The sequence below is a fragment of the Pagrus major genome, chromosome 10, assembly GCF_040436345.1.
Source record: "Pagrus major chromosome 10, Pma_NU_1.0".
Lineage (NCBI taxonomy): Eukaryota > Metazoa > Chordata > Actinopteri > Spariformes > Sparidae > Pagrus > Pagrus major.
In genome coordinates, this window is record NC_133224.1 from 10540361 (window position 1) to 10561462 (window position 21102).

Consider the following 21102-nt stretch of genomic DNA (forward strand, 5'->3'; position numbering starts at 1 on the left):
GTCTCTGCAGCAATTTCACCATCTTAACCCTGACTGACCCCGAGCACTACCACACAACACGCTGAGGGAAAGTAGGCACACACAAACTCAGGTACACACAAACACACACACAGCTTTTTGTTCTCTTCTGCCTTCGAACACACACCCACACAGGCGCATACAAACAGAGCATCTTGACCCGAGGCGATTTCTCTGTCATGAGATTGAGAATCAGTTGGGGTGAACTCTAACTCTGGGTGATACAGACTGTTTACACCAGTCTACACACCTACACACAAAAACACACAAATGCATCTATGGTGCACATCCTCCCCATCTGGCTGGTTAAATCTTTAATGGCATATTCTAGTGGTTCGCTCTCGGGGGTGAATGAAGGGTTTTATGCCCACAGTAGCTCCACTGAATTAAGTCCCATTCAGACTTGTCAGAGCCAGCTGCCGCGGTCCCTGCAGCCGGGGCTACACGGTGCCACCGCCACACAGGCCGGTCGGCCCCGTTTCTAGAGCTGGGGAGCTCCGAGCGGCAGCGGGTCCTTTGATCAGGGACTTGGATCCTCGTTTATGACAGTTCTGGGTTGTCTGGGCCATCTCTGGAGTACCGTTGTTTATTTTCACAGGGTGGTAGACCTAGATATGTATATATGTGAGGATGGGGGAAGACGTCAGCAGAATTTAGGGCTTTGCTGTATCTGCAGCAACATAAAGAAGCTTTCAAATAGTGCATGCACGTGTGTGTGTGTGTGTGTGTGTGTGTGTGTGTGTGTGTGGATGTGCACTGTTCAGGCGAATCCTAGTCTCTTCTATGCTTTCTGTTTTTTCTCATGTTGCTCGATGTTCTTTGTCTGTCTTAATATCAGTCGCTGGTATGCAATCATGCATATCACCGCATTGGTGTTGCTCCAGTGAAACTTACCAATCACATGTTTGTATTGTTATAGCTTAGTGTGTTCAACTTTGTTAAAGGGTCTATTTTAACCCAAACAGTGTTTTCAAAATATCTTTGTTCCCTAAAACTAGCCAAGTATTTTTGTTCCTCTCATCTTTTGTTCCCGAAACATAACAAGTATTTTAGTTCCCCAAACCTAAACGAGTACCATTGTTGCCTAAAACTAATTAGGTATTTTGGTTCCCTAAACTTAACAAGTATTTTAGTTCCCCAAAATTTAACCAAGTCTTTTTGTTCCCTAAACCTAACTAAGTATTTTAGTTCCCTAAACAAGTATTTTTCCCCCTTATCTTAAACATGTATTTTAGTTCCCTAAACTTAAACACGTATTTTAGTTCCCTAAACTTAACTAGATAGTGACAGACAACTGTAAAGTATCCCATTAAACCATGACTACTTGCTCAAAATGTTGTTTTCATTGCTGTTTCTCTTAATTTAAGTTGAAATGATTTTACTGGAACAACATTATGATGTTGTAGGAACAACACCAACACAGTGGTCTCAAAAACACTCCTCACACACAATGATCTAGTGCTGCAGCTAGCGATTATTTTCATTTTAATGTCAGTTACTCAATTGGTTATTTTCTTGATTAATCTATTAGAAGTGGTCTATACAATCTCAGAAAAAGGGTGGAAAATGTTGAGCGAGCAGTGATGGCGTCCTCAAATGTCCTGTTTTTTTTTCCCCAACTCAAAAATGTGTCATAAAGGAAGTAAATAAACCAGAAAATAGTCACATAAAAGAAGCTGCAGTCAGAGAATTTTGATGTTTTACTCAGACCGAGTCATTCATTATCAAAACAGTTAGCGATTCATTGAATAGTTGACAACTAATTGATTAATCAACCAATCACTGCAGCTTTGCCAGCCTCAAATGCTGCAGCTCAAGTGTCACCCCCAGCTAACACACACACACACACACACACACAAACACACACAGCCACATGGCAGCGAGAGGAGACTTCAAAGAGAGGCTGATCTGGGGGGTCTGCAGCCCACAACAACTGTCACGGAGCCCAGTGCTCGGATCAGAGGGGGAACAGAAGAGAGGATGAAGACGGGAGGAGGAATCTCTGAAAAGCAAAATTACATCTGCATCGATTATTGATGCAAGAGAAAATAGAGGAAGGGGGATGTGTTTCTATCGCAGAGAAAAGAGGAGAGATAAAGAGAGGAGGGGAGAAAAGGGGGGGAACACTACAGAGGAACAGGATTTCTCTGTAGGTGTGTTCTTCGCTGCCACAGAGGATCTGTGCAACAACTGGAAACCTCTTACTACTCCGCTTGGCACATTCACCTCTGCTGTGCTCCAGAATCAAAATAATAGCGCCGATATGTAGCTTTGTAACTTCTACGTAGAGGCAGACTTAATCCTAGTGATCATCTCATCCTGATCAATGGGAATTGGGGATTTATATCTCGTTGTTTCAGATTTTTAAAAATGCTTTTGTTCTTCTCATTACACCGGTTGGAAAATGGTTCTCGAGTGAAATCAGGGCTATAAAAACAAGCTCTTTTCATTCTGCGGCATCAAGTTGTCTCAGCTCAGAAGACGGAGAGTCAGCGGTTATATAACCGGCGTTTTATTGGATGTGTCAGTCTTTGTGTTTATGAGTAAGAATCAATTGCAGAAAGTGTTTTTCAAAGGCCACGGCTCAACACAAGACAGGTGGCAGCGCAGGGTTGTTAAACACACACACACCACAACACTACACCTGCGTGAGGAGGGGAGGGGGAGGGGGGGGGGCTTTCCTCTAACCTGTCGATGCAATAAAGCCGGTTTCCATGGCGATAGCAGGGGTTGGCATGGTGATGGTGTCATTGACCCGGAGATTAAGCATGACAATGAGCCGTGTCTGTTTTTTTTGTTGTTTTTTTTCTCTCCTTCTTTGCTTTACTCTCCTCTCTCCTGCTCTCCACCAGTCTTAAATTCCCCTGTGTAAAAAAAAAAAAGAGAAAACACTAAAGTTGATAAATGCCTCAAGGACACGTATCGGCAAACAGTATGCAGCCACTCATCCAGTTTTTCAGCTTCTCTCTTTTTTTTCTCCTGACTGGCCTTGTGGCAGGTCTGCTGCATGTAAGAGGATAGTTTAGGATACTGTGGCTCTTATTTTCTCTCCTTCATTCAGCTAACATGATGTAACTGCTAACGCGATAGCCCGGACCTGCTGGTTTCCCTCTCGTCTCCAGTGAAAGTTGATACATGTAAGACATAAAGGCCAGCAAAGAAAGAAACCTGCAAGAATTTCACAGAAAAGTGACTTATATGATCCACGCGATAGGCTAATTCCAAGCAAGGTTTCAGTGTGCATAAATGGACATGAATGAAAACACGCTAAGGAAATAGAGGAGAGCAGGATAATGCTGCCATTTTTCTATATTATTATTATATATTTGCTGTTTATTAAAGGTTAATTAATTGTTAACACACCTAGGCGCTTTCATTTACTCAATCATTTGTATATAGGCACATTTTTTTTAGGGACTACTTTCAGCGGTGGATGAATACACATTTGTTGATCCAATGAGTTTTGAAGCAACAACATAGTGTACGTGTGACTGACACAAAATAAGATACAGTGCAGTCATTGATGTGCTTTAATAGTTTTTGGATGCTGCAACAAGTTACGATGAATCAACTAGTTAATCGAAAGAAGTTTAATTGACAACTATTTTGATAAACAGTTAATCAGTAATTGAAGAGCTTTTGGGTTTTGGACTGTTGGTTTGACAAATGAAGCAATCTGATGGAGTCACTCTGAGCTGTGGGAAGCTGTGATGAGCATTCTTCACCATGTTTTGACATTTTCCAGACTAAACAGTTTATCGCGAAAATAATCTCAAATAATCTAACGATAATTGGCAGCCGCTTTCTTTAATTGGCAGCACGCACTGATTCATGTTAGTACAAAACTGTCGTCTACAAAAAACAGCGCACTATGACAATCAGAGCACACTGTACTCTGTCGGTGTGTAGTTTGGAGAATTTGCTCTCAGCTGAGTGAAACACCGCTCTGTCGGTGAGTGCACGTCACTGAGAGTTACGCGTTTCTTTGATCAGATCATTTGGGGTTTTTTTTAAAGCCATTCCCCTCCTCTGCAGTGCCAGAGCTTATGCAGCAAATATCAGAACCGTTGACTGTGTGTTTCATTGACTGATTGACCACGGGAGTGATTGATTTGTCGAATCATACTGTAGCTGTGTACAATATCTTAGTCGCCTCTCCCAACTGGCTCATCAGATAAAGTGCACTTAGCCGGAGTATAAAAACCCCTTCCAAGGATGAAAAACCAGAGGAGGGAGGGGGGGAGGAGGAGTGCGGCTAAAACTGGAAATACATTTGGCCCCTGTGCGCTTTGCTATTGTCACTTTAGCCTCCTGTGTTTCCTGCACCTGCGTCTGCTAAAGCGTAATAAGAACCACCACAGCCCTTTGGTCTCCTGTCAAAAGGGAGACGCACACATGGCGTACATGTACACTCACACATGGACTCACACTTGTCAGCTGCCATGCTGTAATCCACTTTAGATGGCCTCATTCCAGGTCTGCTCTCCGGCTAAGGCAGGGATGTTAAACCCACCCGGCAAATATTTGGACACTTCTTACAGTTCAGCTCTGATAAGTTGGGCGGGTGACAGAAGTGACAGTGGATTTAACGCAAGGGTGGAGTGGTGTGAACGTGTGTGTGCTGACGTGTTAGCATTTGAACACCTGATTTTTGTCGTGTTGATAGGAAACACCAGTTTTATCCTAATCTCTATCTACACACACACACACACTCACACACACTCAGCCGGCCAACCGGTCCATTCATCCTGCCGTATCACCGCGAGGCGAGCTGACAGAGACTTTGTCAGCAACTTGGAGAGTGACTGCTCTCTCCTTCTCTCTCACACACACACACACACACACACACACACAGTATAAGTCTCTCGCTCTGCATTACTGTAGTTGAGCCCAGTGCCTCCATCCTCCACTGACACATCACTGCAGCACCGTGAGTCATAGAAGGCCATCGAAAGAGGGCGGATGAGGTGACCTGCAGGGTGGTTCGATAATCTGTCCTGTCACAGGGTTTTCAGAAGTGCTAAAGCGGTCTCCTAACGGTACGGGTGTCACGATTGGAGTCTAACTCGAAAAAGTTTTAGAAATGGGTCTTCAATTTCACTCTTCTTTTTTTATCTGCAAGTTAAACCTTTGTTGTTCAATACTTTGCAACTGTAAATGACAGTTGTCAGGGCATGAAACCAATCGTCTGTTGATCTTTACAAATCCAGATGCAGTATCCCAACAATAGCATCGCTGTCGGTGCTGAAAAAGCGTTTTTAATTGAATCGAATCGTCAAATTGAGTTGCGGATTTGAAGAAACACCCCTTGGCTAAGCTACTTAACTTAGTTTTTATTGGCTCTTGTAGCTAAAACAGGTAGATTGATATTGTATTAAAATGGTAATGGTAAATCATGGCACAATTTATTAAATACAGGCCTCAAAATCTGAATAATTGACCGTTTTTGTTAAACCCTTCACCCCCACATTAGCATAACTGGCTAACTAGCTTACTACAAGAAAAAGTGCCTTAACCTATATTTGCACTCAATGCAAATAAGAGCATTAACAATACAGGGTACGTTAACGTTGCCTCTTCATGATAGCACGTCCACTGTGTAGCTTAGCCCGTCCTCAACTAGCCTGTATCAGAGTGTAGGCTAACGTTAGCATGATGTTAATTAAATTTGGAGAACTTAACATTCATCAACACCAGCCAGTGTTACCTGAGACAGCTATAGTCAAAAGTCCTCGTCTCCTGTAACATATAAAGTTAAACATACTGTTGAAAAAATACAAAAAAGTTTTTAAGCTAACCAGCTAAAGAGGATTAGCCTGCTGTACAGTATGTTAGCATTTTTCATACCTAACATAACAAAGGTTTTTGTGTGAAAACATATCTGAAACTTCAAATTGTCAGCTTGAGATGGCATTTTCGACCAACTCATGGAGGGACTGTTGATTAACATCCTAATTAGCAAGCTAACTAGCTAGCTAAAGCTGATCGAATCAGGGAGGAAGAGTTGTCTTCTCAGCCACTAAAAATGAATGGTGGCCTGTTGGAAATATGAAACCTGTTATTTTGCCTTTGCATGTCTTAAATTAAGGACCCATTGTTTCAAAGACTATGAATTTTGAATATGAATAAGTCTTCCAATGGTATCATCTCCATGCACGCATGCAAAACTTGACAGGCATGTCATCAGTAACTGGGGAGCGGGGCTAAGACAATGGTTGATTATGGAAACATCCATTTATGGGGTTGCTTGAATTAATTAGAATCCTTTTCATCGTAAGAAAAAAAGAAACAAATTGTTTGGATCACATTCGGGAGATCTCAGGATATGTTTTGATTGCACATTTCTGGTGAGAAATAGGTGAGTGATGCAGTTAATTATGTCTTTTTAAGTACTCTGAGCTGAAATGTGTACCTGTCGCTTGATATGCCTGAATGCAGCTCATAACCTTTCCCGTCAATCACGGCTGAAGCTAGTGAGCAGCCTGGCCTCGTTATTAAACTTGTTATTTTGGCAGGAGGAGAGCACACAGAGAGTTTCACACAAGAGGGAATCCCTTTCCTCTCTTCCACGTTTTGGTACTTGTGTGTTTTCTGCCTTACAGAGATGCTCGGCTCATGTTCTACACTTAAATTAGCGCTGTTTTCTAATTAGATTCTTGCTTTAGTGGATGTACTCGAATATTCCAGTCACAAGAGGGTTCATTTATTCATTCCTTAGCATCATTTTCCTTTAACTCTCTTGTTTGAAAGCAAATGCGTTAATATTCAAGGGATATATTTTTTTAATCTTTTCCACTGTTGTTTTTTTCACCCTTTGGTGCCAGCTACATACACTTAATCTACTGTTTCATTGGATGGTGTGGGCCAAGTGGGTCAGCTCAATGTTTGGATACCCAACCTTGAAAATGACACCTCCTCCTCCGAAACAACTGATACTGTGCATGGAAACTATCTTCTAAATCCAAAAAACAAGCTGCATAATGAACTCTTGGTACCAAATTTGAGGAACATGGCCACAAAACTGCAGGAATCTAAATGATTCCACCGCGGGCGTTTGTGGGTTTTGAGAGTGGGCCGTTCCTACAGACCGTGCCACATGCCATCATCTGATTCTGCTTGTTCTCTGCATCTGTTCCCACTGCGAATGCCAAGGGAACGAGGAGTCCAACATGGAATGGCTTTGAAGCGTCATTGCCGCGAGCGCACCAACGTGGTTTTCCTGCTCATCGGAGCTCACAGTCATTTGGCTCGGCCCCCTCGCTCGCTCCGCGTCTTCGCCCCGGAGGCTTAAGCCGCATGCGAGTTACGACGCATGGAGTAAAGATCAGCTGGTCATGGAGTTGGGGGGGGGTTTCCAGTGATTTTTGCTCCAATTCTCCTCGAACGTAACTGATAGAGGACAGCCAGGAGCATGCCAGGAAATGGCCCTGATCACTTTCGACGGCATTGAATCGGCCGCCACTCAAAAGCGTGCGCGTAGATGCCGAGGGGGAGAGTGGAGACTCACTGGGGATTACAGTAGATATGCCATGTGGAGAGGGAGATAAAAGTGGGATGAAAAGGCCACTATTTAATTTGATGAAGCCTAACTATGCAGCTTCTGTGTTGAGAGTTCTAGTTTCTGACCAAAAAGATTGAAGAGAGCGATTGTTTGGCTTCGCCTGAGAAGAAGTGACGATAACAACATCAACTTATAGCGCAGAAGCCCACTTAAATCAAATTTCACAGTCTTATATTCTGTCCTCGCAAATCTACATACCTCCCTTTAATGAATGCATTAATTTCCTTTCATTTGAAACCCTCCCATCTGTTCTATACATGAGGCAATCTGCTCATTTTCTTAATACGACTGATTACCGAGCATTAGGGAAAATTTGGCCATGGCTGTGTGTTTTTCACATAAAAAGTGTGTCATTCAAGCATTTGCTGTGCGGCAGCAGAACGAATCAGCTTTTTCTTACAGGAAACAATGAATTTTGAGAGGGGATTAGTATTGAACCTCAGCGCTTTTGTGGTATCGGCCAAAATGACTCCATGGCACAAGACAGCATTGACTATTTGATCAGATTTGCTATAATGTTTACTTAATGTTTGATTAGATGGCTCCATTCAATGATGGAAGATGGACATTCGAGTTTGGCTTCTTTTCTTAAATGAAAAAAGGCCAGCTGTAGATAACATGTCTGAAATGTGTCTTTTTTTTGTCGCTAGCACACTGAATGTTTGATTACTAAGAGTAAAGGCTCATTTATGCTCCCTTTACGTACCAAAATAGAAATCGGCACTGCCCACATACTTCCAGGCGTCCTTCACGTTTGGTAAGGATGTTAAGTAATACAATCACTTTAGGGCACCGCCGCGGCGCTCAGAGGTCTCGCACGGGCCACCACTTTTCCTTCGTCACCGTCCAACTCACATTTAATTACCGTCCAGTCTCCTCTCAGCAGAAACCGTTCGTCGCGGTACAGATGTTAAAAACCTCTCACCAACTCGCATCACCTACTCAAAAGGTTTTGCCATTTTTTAAAACTTCTTCCTCTTGTCCTGCGGTCGTGCCTCGCTTGAACTCGAACTATAAGTCAAATATACGTGTGGGAAACACCTGCATCGACACGCTTTTAAAACAGCAGCATTTTCCTTTTCCTTTCTCTTCTTCTTAATATTCTCATCATCGTTCCTTTGCTTTCATACTTTCCCTTTCACATTTCTTATAGTTGTGATATTTATGTGATAGTGTGCGGCATATAGAGAGCAGATGGCATTTTTATTGAACAATCACGGGCTCTTTCTCGCTTGTTATTTTCAGCACTTACTGCAAACATGAATGTGTCTCCGTGGGAAGAGGGTTTCTTATTTAAACTGTACATATGTGGCTGTAGTGGAAAGCAATTTCTATCCGAGATAGAGCTGTCAGGATGCACCGTATTGCACACGTAGTGGGGATTGTCGCGGCAGCTTCAAATTGGCTCGTGGATGTCCCAACTGCGCCACAGTTGCGCCCGTGGCTCTGAAATTGCCTTAAATAAGCCGCACGGTATGCATCGTTGACTCCGCTATTCACCCTGCGCCACTCATCCAAAAAATAGAGCCCTAAAACAGCTTGAAGGATCGTAATGATACACATTTCCTGTCCCTCTCTTTCTCACCTTCCCTGCCCTCTATCTCCCTCCCTTCCTTCCTTCCTTCCCCACTTCAGGGTCTGGTGGGAGAAAAGTACGGCAGCATCCGAGTGCCGGGGGAGGTGGAATCAGCGGAGTTCGAGATGATCTTGGATGCAGCTGTGGAGGCGGGGCTGGACACACACATCTTGGAAGAGTGGTACTGCAGGGATGAAAACTCCGTGCCACCCGCATACTACCTCAAACCCAAAGCCCAAATGCTTAAGAACTACCAGAACTCAGTGAGTGCGGCGACCGTGCTACCAAGCAGAAAAGGGATTTGCTGGTGGTTGTTGTTTGTCATTTTTACCCCCATGGATGTTCCTAAATAGCGGCTTTTCAGGGCTGATAAGGGCTTCTTCTCCTTGAGCCCTGTGGTTCATGAATTTAATTTCTCCTTGAGGAACATATTTGATATGCACACAAAGAACAGAAAACCAGCTTTGCTTTGAGTTTGTGAGCAAAGTTGTGAAGTCTCAGGCAGCTCTTAAGCCCCCCTTGAAGTCCTTTGCTTTACATTTTGCCAAAGAAAAGTGAGAAAAGAAAGTCTTAGTGTGCAAATGACCTCATAAAAGTCATTTAACAACAATTCTGTCAGCACAGTTAATTTCAGATAAAACGGTTTAGCTTCCGAGTTCCCTCTTATTTTTATAGATGTAATAAAATATCTGGCTAAGTTTTGCTAAAAAAAAACTGCGTGGTAACGTTGCTTTGGGTCATTAAAACACATTGTTGGCAAGTGTAGCACTTAAACACACTTTAGGATACTAAAACATTCACATGTGAAGTTTTCAGAATCTCTCAAACTCCCCACTAGATAGCAGAGTTACTCAAAAATTAATCACACCAAGTGATTTAAAAGAAACACACTTCTGAAGGCCACATATAACACCAGATTACTGTTTCTCACATGAAACACAAGAACAATATTCCCTTTGTAACTCTGTATGACTGCACAGCTACATTCCCTTCGTCCGTCATCTAAACTCTTCTCTCTCTGCGCTCCGGCCCACTTAGATGGAGTCGAGCAGCGCAGCCAAGACCAAGAATGACAAGGCCTGGAGGAATGTGTCGGAGGAGATCAAGAAGATCTTCCGAACAGCGGTGCTGCAGCTTCAGGAGAAGGGGACCATGAAGAGCCCTCAGGCCAAGAAATTCCTTTGCTCTGGTTGGTTTCAGGTCCACTGTTTCTAACTTTTTCATCTTCTCGTGTCACATCTCTGGATGACTTCTTTTCATGATGGAACGTGTCTTACTGTCTGTTCGGTTCTACCTCTCTGGGTCTCTATTATGGTTTTGGTGTTTTTTATTTTCACGTTAAAAAAACATCTATTTGATGTTTTGAATGTGCATTTTATATTTCTATGAAAAACAACAAACTCTGCCATATACACCGTAAAATCTTACAAAGTCACTTTACTTCAAGAGTGACGTAAAGTAGACTACTAATTTGAAGTTGTTGAAACTTTATAGCTCGTACAAATTAAATAGGTAATTGGTCCCCTGACTTATTGAAAGTAAAGTCAGCTTTTGAAATTCACAGTGTACGTGTAGCTCTTTTCATGTTGGATCACTTTGCAGTTCTTGATCAGTTAATAAAACAGAAAATAATAATTAGCAGTTCATTGCTTCCATTTGTAGGCAGAAATAAAAGAATTCACTGCATGTAGCTTCCCAAATTTGCTAGTTTTCACTCTCACATGATACCAAACAGTTGATGGTTAATCATGGAAATGAGCAGCAGATTATTGATAATGAAGATAAAGTAGTGAAATCACCGAATTTCTCCTGTAAAATCAACCAAATCCTACCTATTTACAGACAGTACATCTCAAAGTCGTAATGTTGTGTATATCTGAGTGAAACGATATTTACATATCAGAGTTTCTATCGTCTGAGATAAAGAAAGCCTCTGCTGACATGATGAATGAGAACAAATAATGACTTTCCTAAAGAAGTATAATATTAATCTTCAGGGGTAAATAATCACGCGGTAAAGTCCATGTATTTAACGAGTGAGGTTATTGATTAGACCGTTGTCTTGTCTTGTCACTAAATTGATAACAAGAGGTGAGATGCAATCAGGATCTGTCAGACTGATGACAGCGATTGATCGATCACGCTGTTCGTTCACTTCACGGTAATTAATCCAAGCGGTGTCTTACAATGTCAGGTGAAAACATTTTCTTCTTTCTTTCACCCTTTTATTCACCATGTTTCCTTGTGTTATCAGGCAATGTTTTCGGTCATTTTTACGCTCTCTTCTTTTATAACCTGAAACAACTACTTTCACTAAAGGAGCCAAACTGATCTCTTCTATTAAAGCGTAAGTTCACCCCAAAATGAACATTCAGTCATTACCTACTCACCCCCATGCCGAGGGAAAGTCAGGTGAAGTTTTGTAGTCCACAGAGCATTTCTGGAGCTTCACAGCAAAACGGAAAAACAAAATGTAAATGGGGACCTGTTTAAAATGTTTAAAAAAACAACTGAAAGAAAACTAAGATGGCTCCATGTGGCTCGTCCGGTTGTAACCCAAGTCTTCGGAAGCCCCAAGATCCCAAACGCCCTTTTTTTCTGTAGCTGCCAAGCTAAAAGCGTTAGTGTGAGACCTGTCTGAAGTGGCAGCAAGTGATGTAAATAACATCTTTTTCGAATTGATTTGGGATATCAGGCTTCCGGAGACTGTGGTTATGCTAGACAGGCTGTATGGAGCTGTTATGGGGGTTTTTTTGCTTGTTATTTTACATTTTAAAACAAGTCCCCATCTAACTCGGTTGTTTAGGAGAATGCTGCAACACTGTTTCGCTGTGAAGCTCCAGAAATGTTCACATAAAACATCACCTGCCTTTCAATCGGCACGGGGGTGGGTAGATAACGACTGAATTTTCTTTTTTCGGGAGCGTGAACTTGTCCTTTAAAATCAACATCAAAACAGAGAAACGGAAGAAAAAACAATATTTTTCAGGTTTTCATACCTCTGCTAGTGTAGAGGGTGAAGACAAAGGCTAAAGTTATAACTCTGACATTTGAACAATTCCTCCCACTGTTTATTTTCACCCTGTACGGTCGGTCTAATATCAGCTCTTGTCTGTAAAAGACTCCATTTGGGAATCACCCAGTTATTGCTGAATTGTTTGGACAGCGCTGAAGTAATCTTTCAAGACATCTTTCTCTTTTCCCAGGCTGTCATTGCGAGAGACGATTTAAGCAATAACACTCACGGTCTGATGACAAGTGCCTGCTTTATAGTCCCTGTTCTTATAGAGCAGACGCAGCATGGAGTCTTTTTTAATGGTGGGAATAAAGAAAAAGCTAATTTAGTAATTGCTGCTCAAGTTTTATAAGTTCATATGAAAAGGAAGCACCTCTTGTGTCAGGAAACCGCACTTTAATTGAGCACAGTGGGCTTCAAGCGGTGCTTGGTTTTGCTGTATGAAGGAAGTTGTGCCGTCTCCTGGAACGCCTAACTTTCCTTTCACACTTTGCTCTCTCCCACCTAATTAGTAGGCTACCATGTGAGCAAAACTAGACAGGAGATGCTGGCAGAGTTTCAGTCAGCAGGCTCTTTGTGGGGGAGCCTGTGATACAGTTCAGTGGCGCTGGCTTATGTGATTTTATCAACTTTGTTTCTTCTTAAATAAGGCTCAATAGAAATCTATGTAATCGGAGGCTAAAAGCTTCTAAAGTCGGTTCAGCTTTGCTCGTGAAAAAAATCTAAATCTTACATCTGTTCGGCGTTTATCTTTGTAAGTTGTACATTATCATCCAGCTGTGGTCCTTATCGGCACTTAAGAACTTATCAACACAATCAAATCTTGAGTTTTCTTAAGGACGTAAGAAGAGTTTGTTCTGATCAGCGGTATCTTTCTTCTATTTCAGCCTTGGAGGATGAGTTAGACTTTGCCCTTGGGAAACAAACTCCAGCCTTTCTCAGGAAATGTGTCTGCTACATTCGCAAGATCTCCAACTTCGACCGCTTCGCCAAACTCCCCGAGATGGCCAAATACATGGACATCGTGGTGAGCGGCGATCGCGTCATGCGCAACCAGGAAGCCTACGAACGCCTTCTGAAGGTGCGGGACGAATTCATCCCGACGGTCGTGGCTGCCTCCAACCTCCGTGTCTACTCCTCGGTCACTCACTGCGACATGAAGCTGGGCTACTCCCAAGAAGTGGAGAGCAACTACGTTGAAGGTCTGTGCAAGCAGTTCTACGAGGACATGGTGGACATCATCCAGGCCACGGTCCAGCAGAACTTTGACACGGAGACAGACCCTCTGTACGATGAGATCCTGCAGCACCTGTCGCTCTGTAAAAGCTATGCGGCACTCTACGAGTTCAAGACCGAGTCCTTGGATTTCATACAAGAGTATCTTATGCCGTCCAAGGGGAGCAGAATGAGCCCGATGGTGGTCTACGGGGGCCCCTGCACTGGGAAGACACTGCTGCTGGCTGAGGTGGCCAAACAGGTGAGATACAAGCGAGAGAATAGTTTATTATCTTTCTTCTTTCCTGTGATCCCTGCCTGCACTTTGGCCGGCTCTCGCAGATTGTTCACGCTTGCGCTCTTTTGTCTGTCTGTCTGATCCGAGCATGTGTCCATCTTTGTACAACAGCGTATGAGGGGGCGTGCAACTGTTCATCTCTTCTCATCAAACGCTCGCTTGACCATCTGTGTGGCTGCCAAAAGACGCTCCATTGCCATGCACACATCTCTAATTTCCTCTGTGTGTGTGTGTGAATATGACTTTTTGTGTTTGGTTTTTTTCAATGTGTGTGAACATCTGTAGAGATTTCCACATAGTCTGCGTGCATTTGTCTCTTAAAGTGAATGAGTGTGCGCGTGTGTTCTCTGTTCACTCTCTGGCTTTGTGTGTGCCATCTGGCTGCCCGGCTACATTAGGATCACACCACCGCCAAGATCACACAGCACACACCCACAGATCTAGCCCTCCTGTCCAACCTTTGTAATAACTGTCACACTGATACAGTCATTTATTGGAAGCTCCATTCATACAGTATCCTCCAAGTTCATTGTGTGGTTGTAGAAAATGTTACGAGGTACAGTAAGACTGACAAAAGAGCAACAAAACATTGATCAAAGCCGGAACTTCAAAAGACAAAAGATTACAAGGGCGCTGATTAGGAAGCGAAACTGAAAGCATAAAGACTGACTTCAAGTGACTTCAAGCTGACAACACTCAATAGACTGAGGAGACAAGTGACGCAGGAGGAGGTTTAGGGAGTGGGGAAAAAAGAAAATGTGGTATTTCTACAGTAATTTCAGCTTCAGATTATTCCTTCATGACAACAGGAACATGTTTCTTGTTTCCATCAGGGTAGTTTCTCTTGTTTTCTTAGAGCTTGTCCTCATTTTCCTGCCATAACTTTTACAAACATCATTCTGCTTTCATGTTTTCAACACCAGGTGTGTTTTTCTTTCATTTCGGCCTTGGAGAATGGAAATTCTCTCCGCTGCTTTGTCCTGTGTGTTAATCTCCAGCCATTCAGTATTTACAGTTTAAAAAATAGTTTAAATCCTATGTGGTCTCTGTGTTTTGAAGGTGAGAGGGATGTTATTAGATTTGAGCCAGACTAAAAGGTGCAGAGTAAGTGCAGAGGTGTTTTGGGGCAGCAGAGTGGAATTCACACCGCACATGTTCGATTTATCTGAACCCTGGAGCATTTTTGTTTTTACTTTTGAGCTCAGAGCATGTCAGATCTTGTAGAAAAGAGAGGCTCTGTAGTCCTGTGAGTGGACTGAGCTGAGGTTTGTTTGTACTGCAACAAAGTAGAGAACAACGACAGCTTATGTGATGCAGATAAGTGTAAATATGAAAGCTATAAATGGACAAATTCATACTCATGTTTTGTTTTTCCCTAAAGTACCCAAACACAAGATACCAAGACAGATGGATTAAAAAAAAAAAAAAAAAAAGGCGAGCTTTAATCACATAAGCTGAAGTCCAAAAAACGCAAAGGCAAGCAACAAAACTCACAAAAATAGGCTGGGGACAATCTAAGAAACGTAAGAGAAATGCAAAACTAAATGAAGTACAAACCAGTTTGAAGCTCGGTGAACACAGTAACAACCGACACAAGACACAGACTTAAACACACAAGAGGACTAATAAAGGACAGGTGAAACTAATGGGTCAATCAAAAAAGGTGGGAAAAAATATGAAAAGACTAGAAACCGATAGATAAAAATGAGAACATGGTTGAAAATGTAACACACTGAACTTATATATTGTGTTTGATATATAATTCAAGGCAGTCCACTGAGAAAAGAAGAATCCAGGTCAAAATGTCTCACATTTGTGGGACTCTGGGCAGAGCTGTCAGATCTGTCTGTCAGTCTTGTTTGCACATTCTCGAGGGTGCGTACACACACACGTATGAATAAGCTGAATCTAGCAAAGTTTGCAGCTCCTCAGGTCACCACATAATTACTGTTGTAGAGTTTGTCATGAAACGTGTGTAAGTTTGCAAAGCAGGTTTTCATATCATCAGCCAAATCATGCACAGTTGCAGAATAATGATAATTAGAATAATAATAAGATAATTAAAAATCACACTAGTTGTTAAATAGACTATTAAAGCATAAATACAGGAGTGTGTAATGGGTTCCTAACAGTGCAATGGCTGCGCTGGCACAGTTTAGAGATTATTGTTAATGTAGGAATAAGCCTACAGAGACACTGCCGATTCTCGGGCCCATGATAATGGATGGCATTTACTGAACATAAGAATCAGGTTAATTAAAGTATTGTAGACTTTCATTTATGGCTGATTGTAATAGTGAGTATAAGGCTTATGCACAGGCATACAGATTCACAAAACCTACGTTGAAAGAAAGTGCAACCTCTACCTGCTTTTGCCGTTTTATAGCTCTCTGCTCTTGCCCCCCTGTTCTGCAGGTATAGTGCACCTGTGTGCAATGTAGTATATGACATGTGACATATCGTAACGTTTTAGTTTACTTTCCATGAACAGTTGAGATTTATAAAATGTAACAATCTATGAAAATCAAGCAGGCTGACAAAACGTGTGCGTAGTCTTTGATATTCACACTTTATAAATTCAGTCTTAGACACACATGCAAAGCATTTAAAATTGTAAACGCTCTGCTGACAGAAACTGTGTCGCTTTCTTTCTCCTTCCCTCTCTCTCACACATACACACAGCTAAATGATGAGTAGGCGTCATCACTGTTGCCCTAAAAGTGTCAAATACCATCTTAATGTCTCAAAATCTCAGCTGGGCGCTTTCATGAATTCATGAATGAAATTATACTAACAACGAAGCCTCATATTTGTACTAGTGCTTATTCATTGAATGTTTTCTCATGATTGAAGACAGTATTCATATATGAATAAGATCTATGTATTTATGACCGTGACAATGTTTGAGAACATTAAAAATTAACATCACTTCACAGTTTAAGACATTTTCTACGTCGGTGTAGCACAGATTTACTGTTATGAGGTAAAAAAGTATTACATCTTTCCTCCTTGCAATGCTAATGAGCCTTGCCTCATACTGTTTGAATAACGATGAATTAGATCCCTCTGCCCGCACTCTAGAGCTTTGATTATACTAGTTGTTTGACTGTTTTTCTGACCAGACCAAGGAGAATATAAACAAATGTCTTAAAATGTTCTCCATTTTAAGATTTTTATCTTGCAGATTTCTTTGGATTTCTTGATTTTATTCAGATTATAGCCTATATATTCTAACAATCATCTCTCTGCTGTTTTTCAGGCCTACACATGGCTGCAGACAGAGATGGGCCCTGAAACAGACCCAGTGGTCATTGTCCGTTTTATCGGCTCCAGTCAGCTCTCCACAGACCTACGCAGCCTCCTCCAGAGCATTTGTGAACAGATTGCACTAAACTACCGCTGCCTGATTCACTTTTTGCCTAACAAGATCCAGGAGATGAAGGAGCTGCTGATCAACCTACTAGGGGAATCTTCATTCCACAGACCCTTGGTTATTGTCCTTGATGCCCTGGAGCAGCTCTCAGATGGCGATGAAGTTCGCAAGCTGTGGTGGCTTCCCATACATTTGCCTCGGACAGTCCGCATTGTAGTCTCAACGTTGCCCAATAAACACGGCATCCTGCAGAAGCTTCGACACCTCATCCATGATGAGGGGTATTATGTGGAATTAATCCAGAGGGACCGTAAGGTCTGCAGCCAAACCTTGAAACAGCAGTTGCTGGGGGTGAAGAGAAAAGTCACCTCAGGCCAACAGATCTATGTCAATGAGGCACTTGCCAAGTGTACATTGCCAATGTTTGTCAATCTCATCTACAGAGAAGTTGTTCATTGGAGGTCTCACAAAGATGTGGATGACAGATCGCTGTGCTCCACAGTGCATGAAAGCATAGAACAGCTCTTCTACTCGGTGGAGAACAAGCTGGGCCAACGATTTGTCTTCAGAGCATTAGGGTATATCACCATGGCCAAGGCTGGGCTAACTGAAATTGAGCTGGAAGATATTCTGTCCCTTGATAATATAGTTCTCGGTGATGTTATCGTGGCAACTTACCTCAAAAACCCCTTGAGGATCTCTTATGATTTGGTTGCAAGGCTCAAAGAGGAGCTGGATGGTTATCTGGTTGAACGTCAGGTACGTAACGTCACCTTGATGGTTTGGGCCAACAGACACCTGCATCTCATTGCCCAGAAGCTGTATCTCAGCAATGAGGAGGACGTCCATCAAATGCACAGCCTCCTAGCTGAGTACTTCTTGGGGGCATGGTCAGGAGGCAGGAAGAAGATCTTCACTTACGATAACAACCATTTCACTTCCCTGAATATATCACATCACAAAAACCCCCACCATCAGCAGTCCCATGAAAAGGCATCCTCTGACAAGTACTCATATGACAGACAGACTCCCGAGCAGCCTTGGGTGTTCCAGTGCAACCTTTTGGAGCCTGACATTTTCTTTGTCAACCACAGGAAGATGACAGAGCTGGTGTACCACCTTACCAGGAGTGGTCGCACTGATGACCTCATGTTCGGTGTCATCATGAACTTCAGCTGGCTGTACACAATGATCAAGATTGGCCAGTTTGATAAGGCTCTAACAGACATTGACCTAGCTTACAGCTACACCCAAGAAAAAGAACTTAAGTTCCTGGCCACCACACTTCGTAGCATCAAGGTGAAAGTACTGAAGAACCCAGCATCGCTGTCTGCAGAACTGCAGCAAAGGCTTCTGCCTGTTGTCACCTCCCTCCCAAAGCTCAGACACCTCCTCCTGGAGTGTGACAAAGATGGCCCAAAGTACTGCTCCATTGTGCCTCTCCACTCCTCAATGGACGTCACCTACAGTCCAGAGAGGCTGCCTTTGTGCTCTAGCTACATGCAGATTGTGGAGATCTTGCCCACTCTAGCCCCAAATATAGTCCTAGTAGCCCTGGAAGATGGGTCTGTCAGCACCTGGGATGTAGAGAGCAGACAACTTCTAAGACAGATCGACACAGCCAGATCCGTCGTGCTGGGAATCAGGCTAACAACTGATGAAAAGTATCTGGTCGTGGCCACAACCAAAAACACGCTGCTCATCTATGATAATCACAAGTCCTGCCTTTTATCTGAGGTTGAAATCAAGGGGTCCAAGCACAGTGGTGTCGCTGGTGGGGTGGCTTTCATCAATGGTTTCACTTTGTCAACCCATCATGCTTTAGCTTGGCTTGAGGCCAGTAAAGACGTCAACGTTATTGACCTATTGTATGGTTGGCCTCTCTACCAGTTCCATTGCTGGTACGAGGTGACTTGTGTCCAGTGCTCTCCAGATGGAATGTATGCCTTTTGTGGCCAGTACCTCAATACTGCATCCATCTTTCATCTCGGAAATGGGGACAAGTTGGCCACTGTGACCTCTGAGTTTTCTGGTGGATTTGTGAAGTCCATCCTAGTCCTGGACACCCTTAACCAAATGGTGATGATTGACAATGAAGGCAGTTTGTCAGTATGGAACACCAAAGAGGTCACCAACCCACGGCTGATGGAGGATTATGATTGTAGAGGGGATGACAGTGAAGTGGTGAGCATCGAGTTATCTGAAGACCAGCGCTCCATTCTCCTCTGCAAGGCCAGAAGTATCGAGGTTCTGGACACGAAGGTATGGAAGATGGTAGAGAAGTTCAAAGCCAAACGTACCGAACGCTTTGTGGCTGCTGTTCTCTCCAAGAATGGACAAAGCATTGTGGCCTCCATGGAGAATACCTCCTCTATCTTTGTCTGGAGGAGGGACAGTGGACAGTGCATGGCTAGCCTGATTGAGATCTCAGGGGCTATCGTCAAACTAATTAAATCAGTCCACCACAACCTGCTCCTCTCTGTTGCCAGCAGTGGAGTGCTGTCTGTTTGGGACATTGATATCATCACAGCCATGTCTAATATTGACAAAACAGGCAAGAAGATCCAGACCTTGCAGTTGTCCGGCAGAGAGGATTATGTGTTTACAATGGACGGTTCAGAAGCTGTCCACAAGTGGAACTTCAGTACTGGCTTCATTGAGACAGTTTTTAAGCACGAGGGCATAGTCGAGAACTGTGTCCTAACCTCCTCAGGGGATCTCATGGTGACTTCAGACGACAAGTCCAGTCAGTACATCTGGCAAACCAACACTGGAGAAAACATCTTCCGTATCAACGGACAGAGAATATCACAGCTGCTAATCACCCACAACGACCAGTTTGTGGTGTCCCTCTGCGAGCAAAATGCTTCCAGAGTCTGGAGGCTGGCGACTGGGCACAAAGTGTGCAACATCTTAGTCACCCTCCAGAGTGCACTGATCACCACAGCGAACACTTTCCTCGTGGGAACTTCCAAAAACAAGCTCCTTGCTGTTAGCCTGTGGTCGGGCAGCGTGTCCAAGAAGTTTGTCTGTGATGATGGCATTACCATCGTCAACTTCAAGCTCATTCCTGACTGCCCTGACTGTGTGGTGTTTATCACATCCACAGAGACCATCTTCATCTGGAGTGTGGCAGATGAATCGGTCTGCAGGCGAGTCCAGTTGCCCACCAACTTCCTCAAAAATCTAGAGGACTTCCAGATCTCACCCAATGGAAAACTAGGAATTGTATCCAAAGGTGATGAGAATATCAATGTCCTGGATCTCCACAGCGGGAAGCTTAGGCTTGTCCATGCTGCTGGTATCATTTGGCGTCAGAAATTATCAAGAGATGGACGTTACCTTGTGTATGTCTGTTTCCGGAACTGTGATGAAGACGATGATGCTGGTGTTGTGTCCAATCTGATCGTGATGCGCCTTGCTGATGGTAAAAGCATCGGCACATGCTCCTTATACAAGACGCCCACCTTCCTGTCTCTCTCACAGCGAGCACTGAACATCATCATTGGCTTTGAGGACGGCAGCATTGGCACGTACACAGTAGTGGATCGTGTGGATGCTGCCCTCAAGATAAAGATAGCCACCTCCAACAGCCGTCAGATTGTCAACAACGCCTCGCAGAAGGTGCGGCCAAAATGTTGCAACCATTCCTTTAAGACTGTTGCCGACTGCACTTGGAGGGAGTCAACTGAGGTCTTCTCCAGGGACAGCCCTATCAACGTGTCCGACTCTGGGGAAGGTGAGTCGACAACGCCTACAAAAAAGACTGAACTGCTGCAGTGATAGGTAGAAGTCAGAGAAGCGGGTGGAGTTAGGATAGGCAGGTGGAGATAGGTGACAAAGTTTAGGATCTCTGGGGTTGCAGTTGATTCTTGTTTACAGCCACGTGATTCAGCTGCAGATGTCAGCCCTCTGGGTAGTCAATGGGCCGACGGTTTTAACGCTGCACTCAAATTATGTATTACTTACTTCTAAGTTATGATAGTTTCTCTTTGTTTTACACACAAGACTGTTAGAAAAATACTATGTTTTTGAAAAGATTAAA

At 43.2% G+C, this 21102-nt stretch overlaps 1 protein-coding gene across 2 annotated transcripts in view; it reads left to right on the forward strand.

The window, feature by feature from the left end:
- Positions 1-20840, forward strand: part of nwd2 (NACHT and WD repeat domain containing 2) — a 47343-nt gene extending 26503 nt beyond the window's left edge. For both annotated transcript variants that reach the window (XM_073474421.1, XM_073474422.1), the window contains 4 exons: positions 9215-9418; positions 10194-10344; positions 13059-13648; positions 16944-20840. In XM_073474421.1, coding sequence (XP_073330522.1) covers positions 9215-9418; positions 10194-10344; positions 13059-13648; positions 16944-20840 — 4842 coding nt within the window. The remainder of the gene's footprint in view (positions 1-9214; positions 9419-10193; positions 10345-13058; positions 13649-16943) is intronic.
- The last annotated feature ends 262 nt before the right edge of the window (positions 20841-21102 follow it).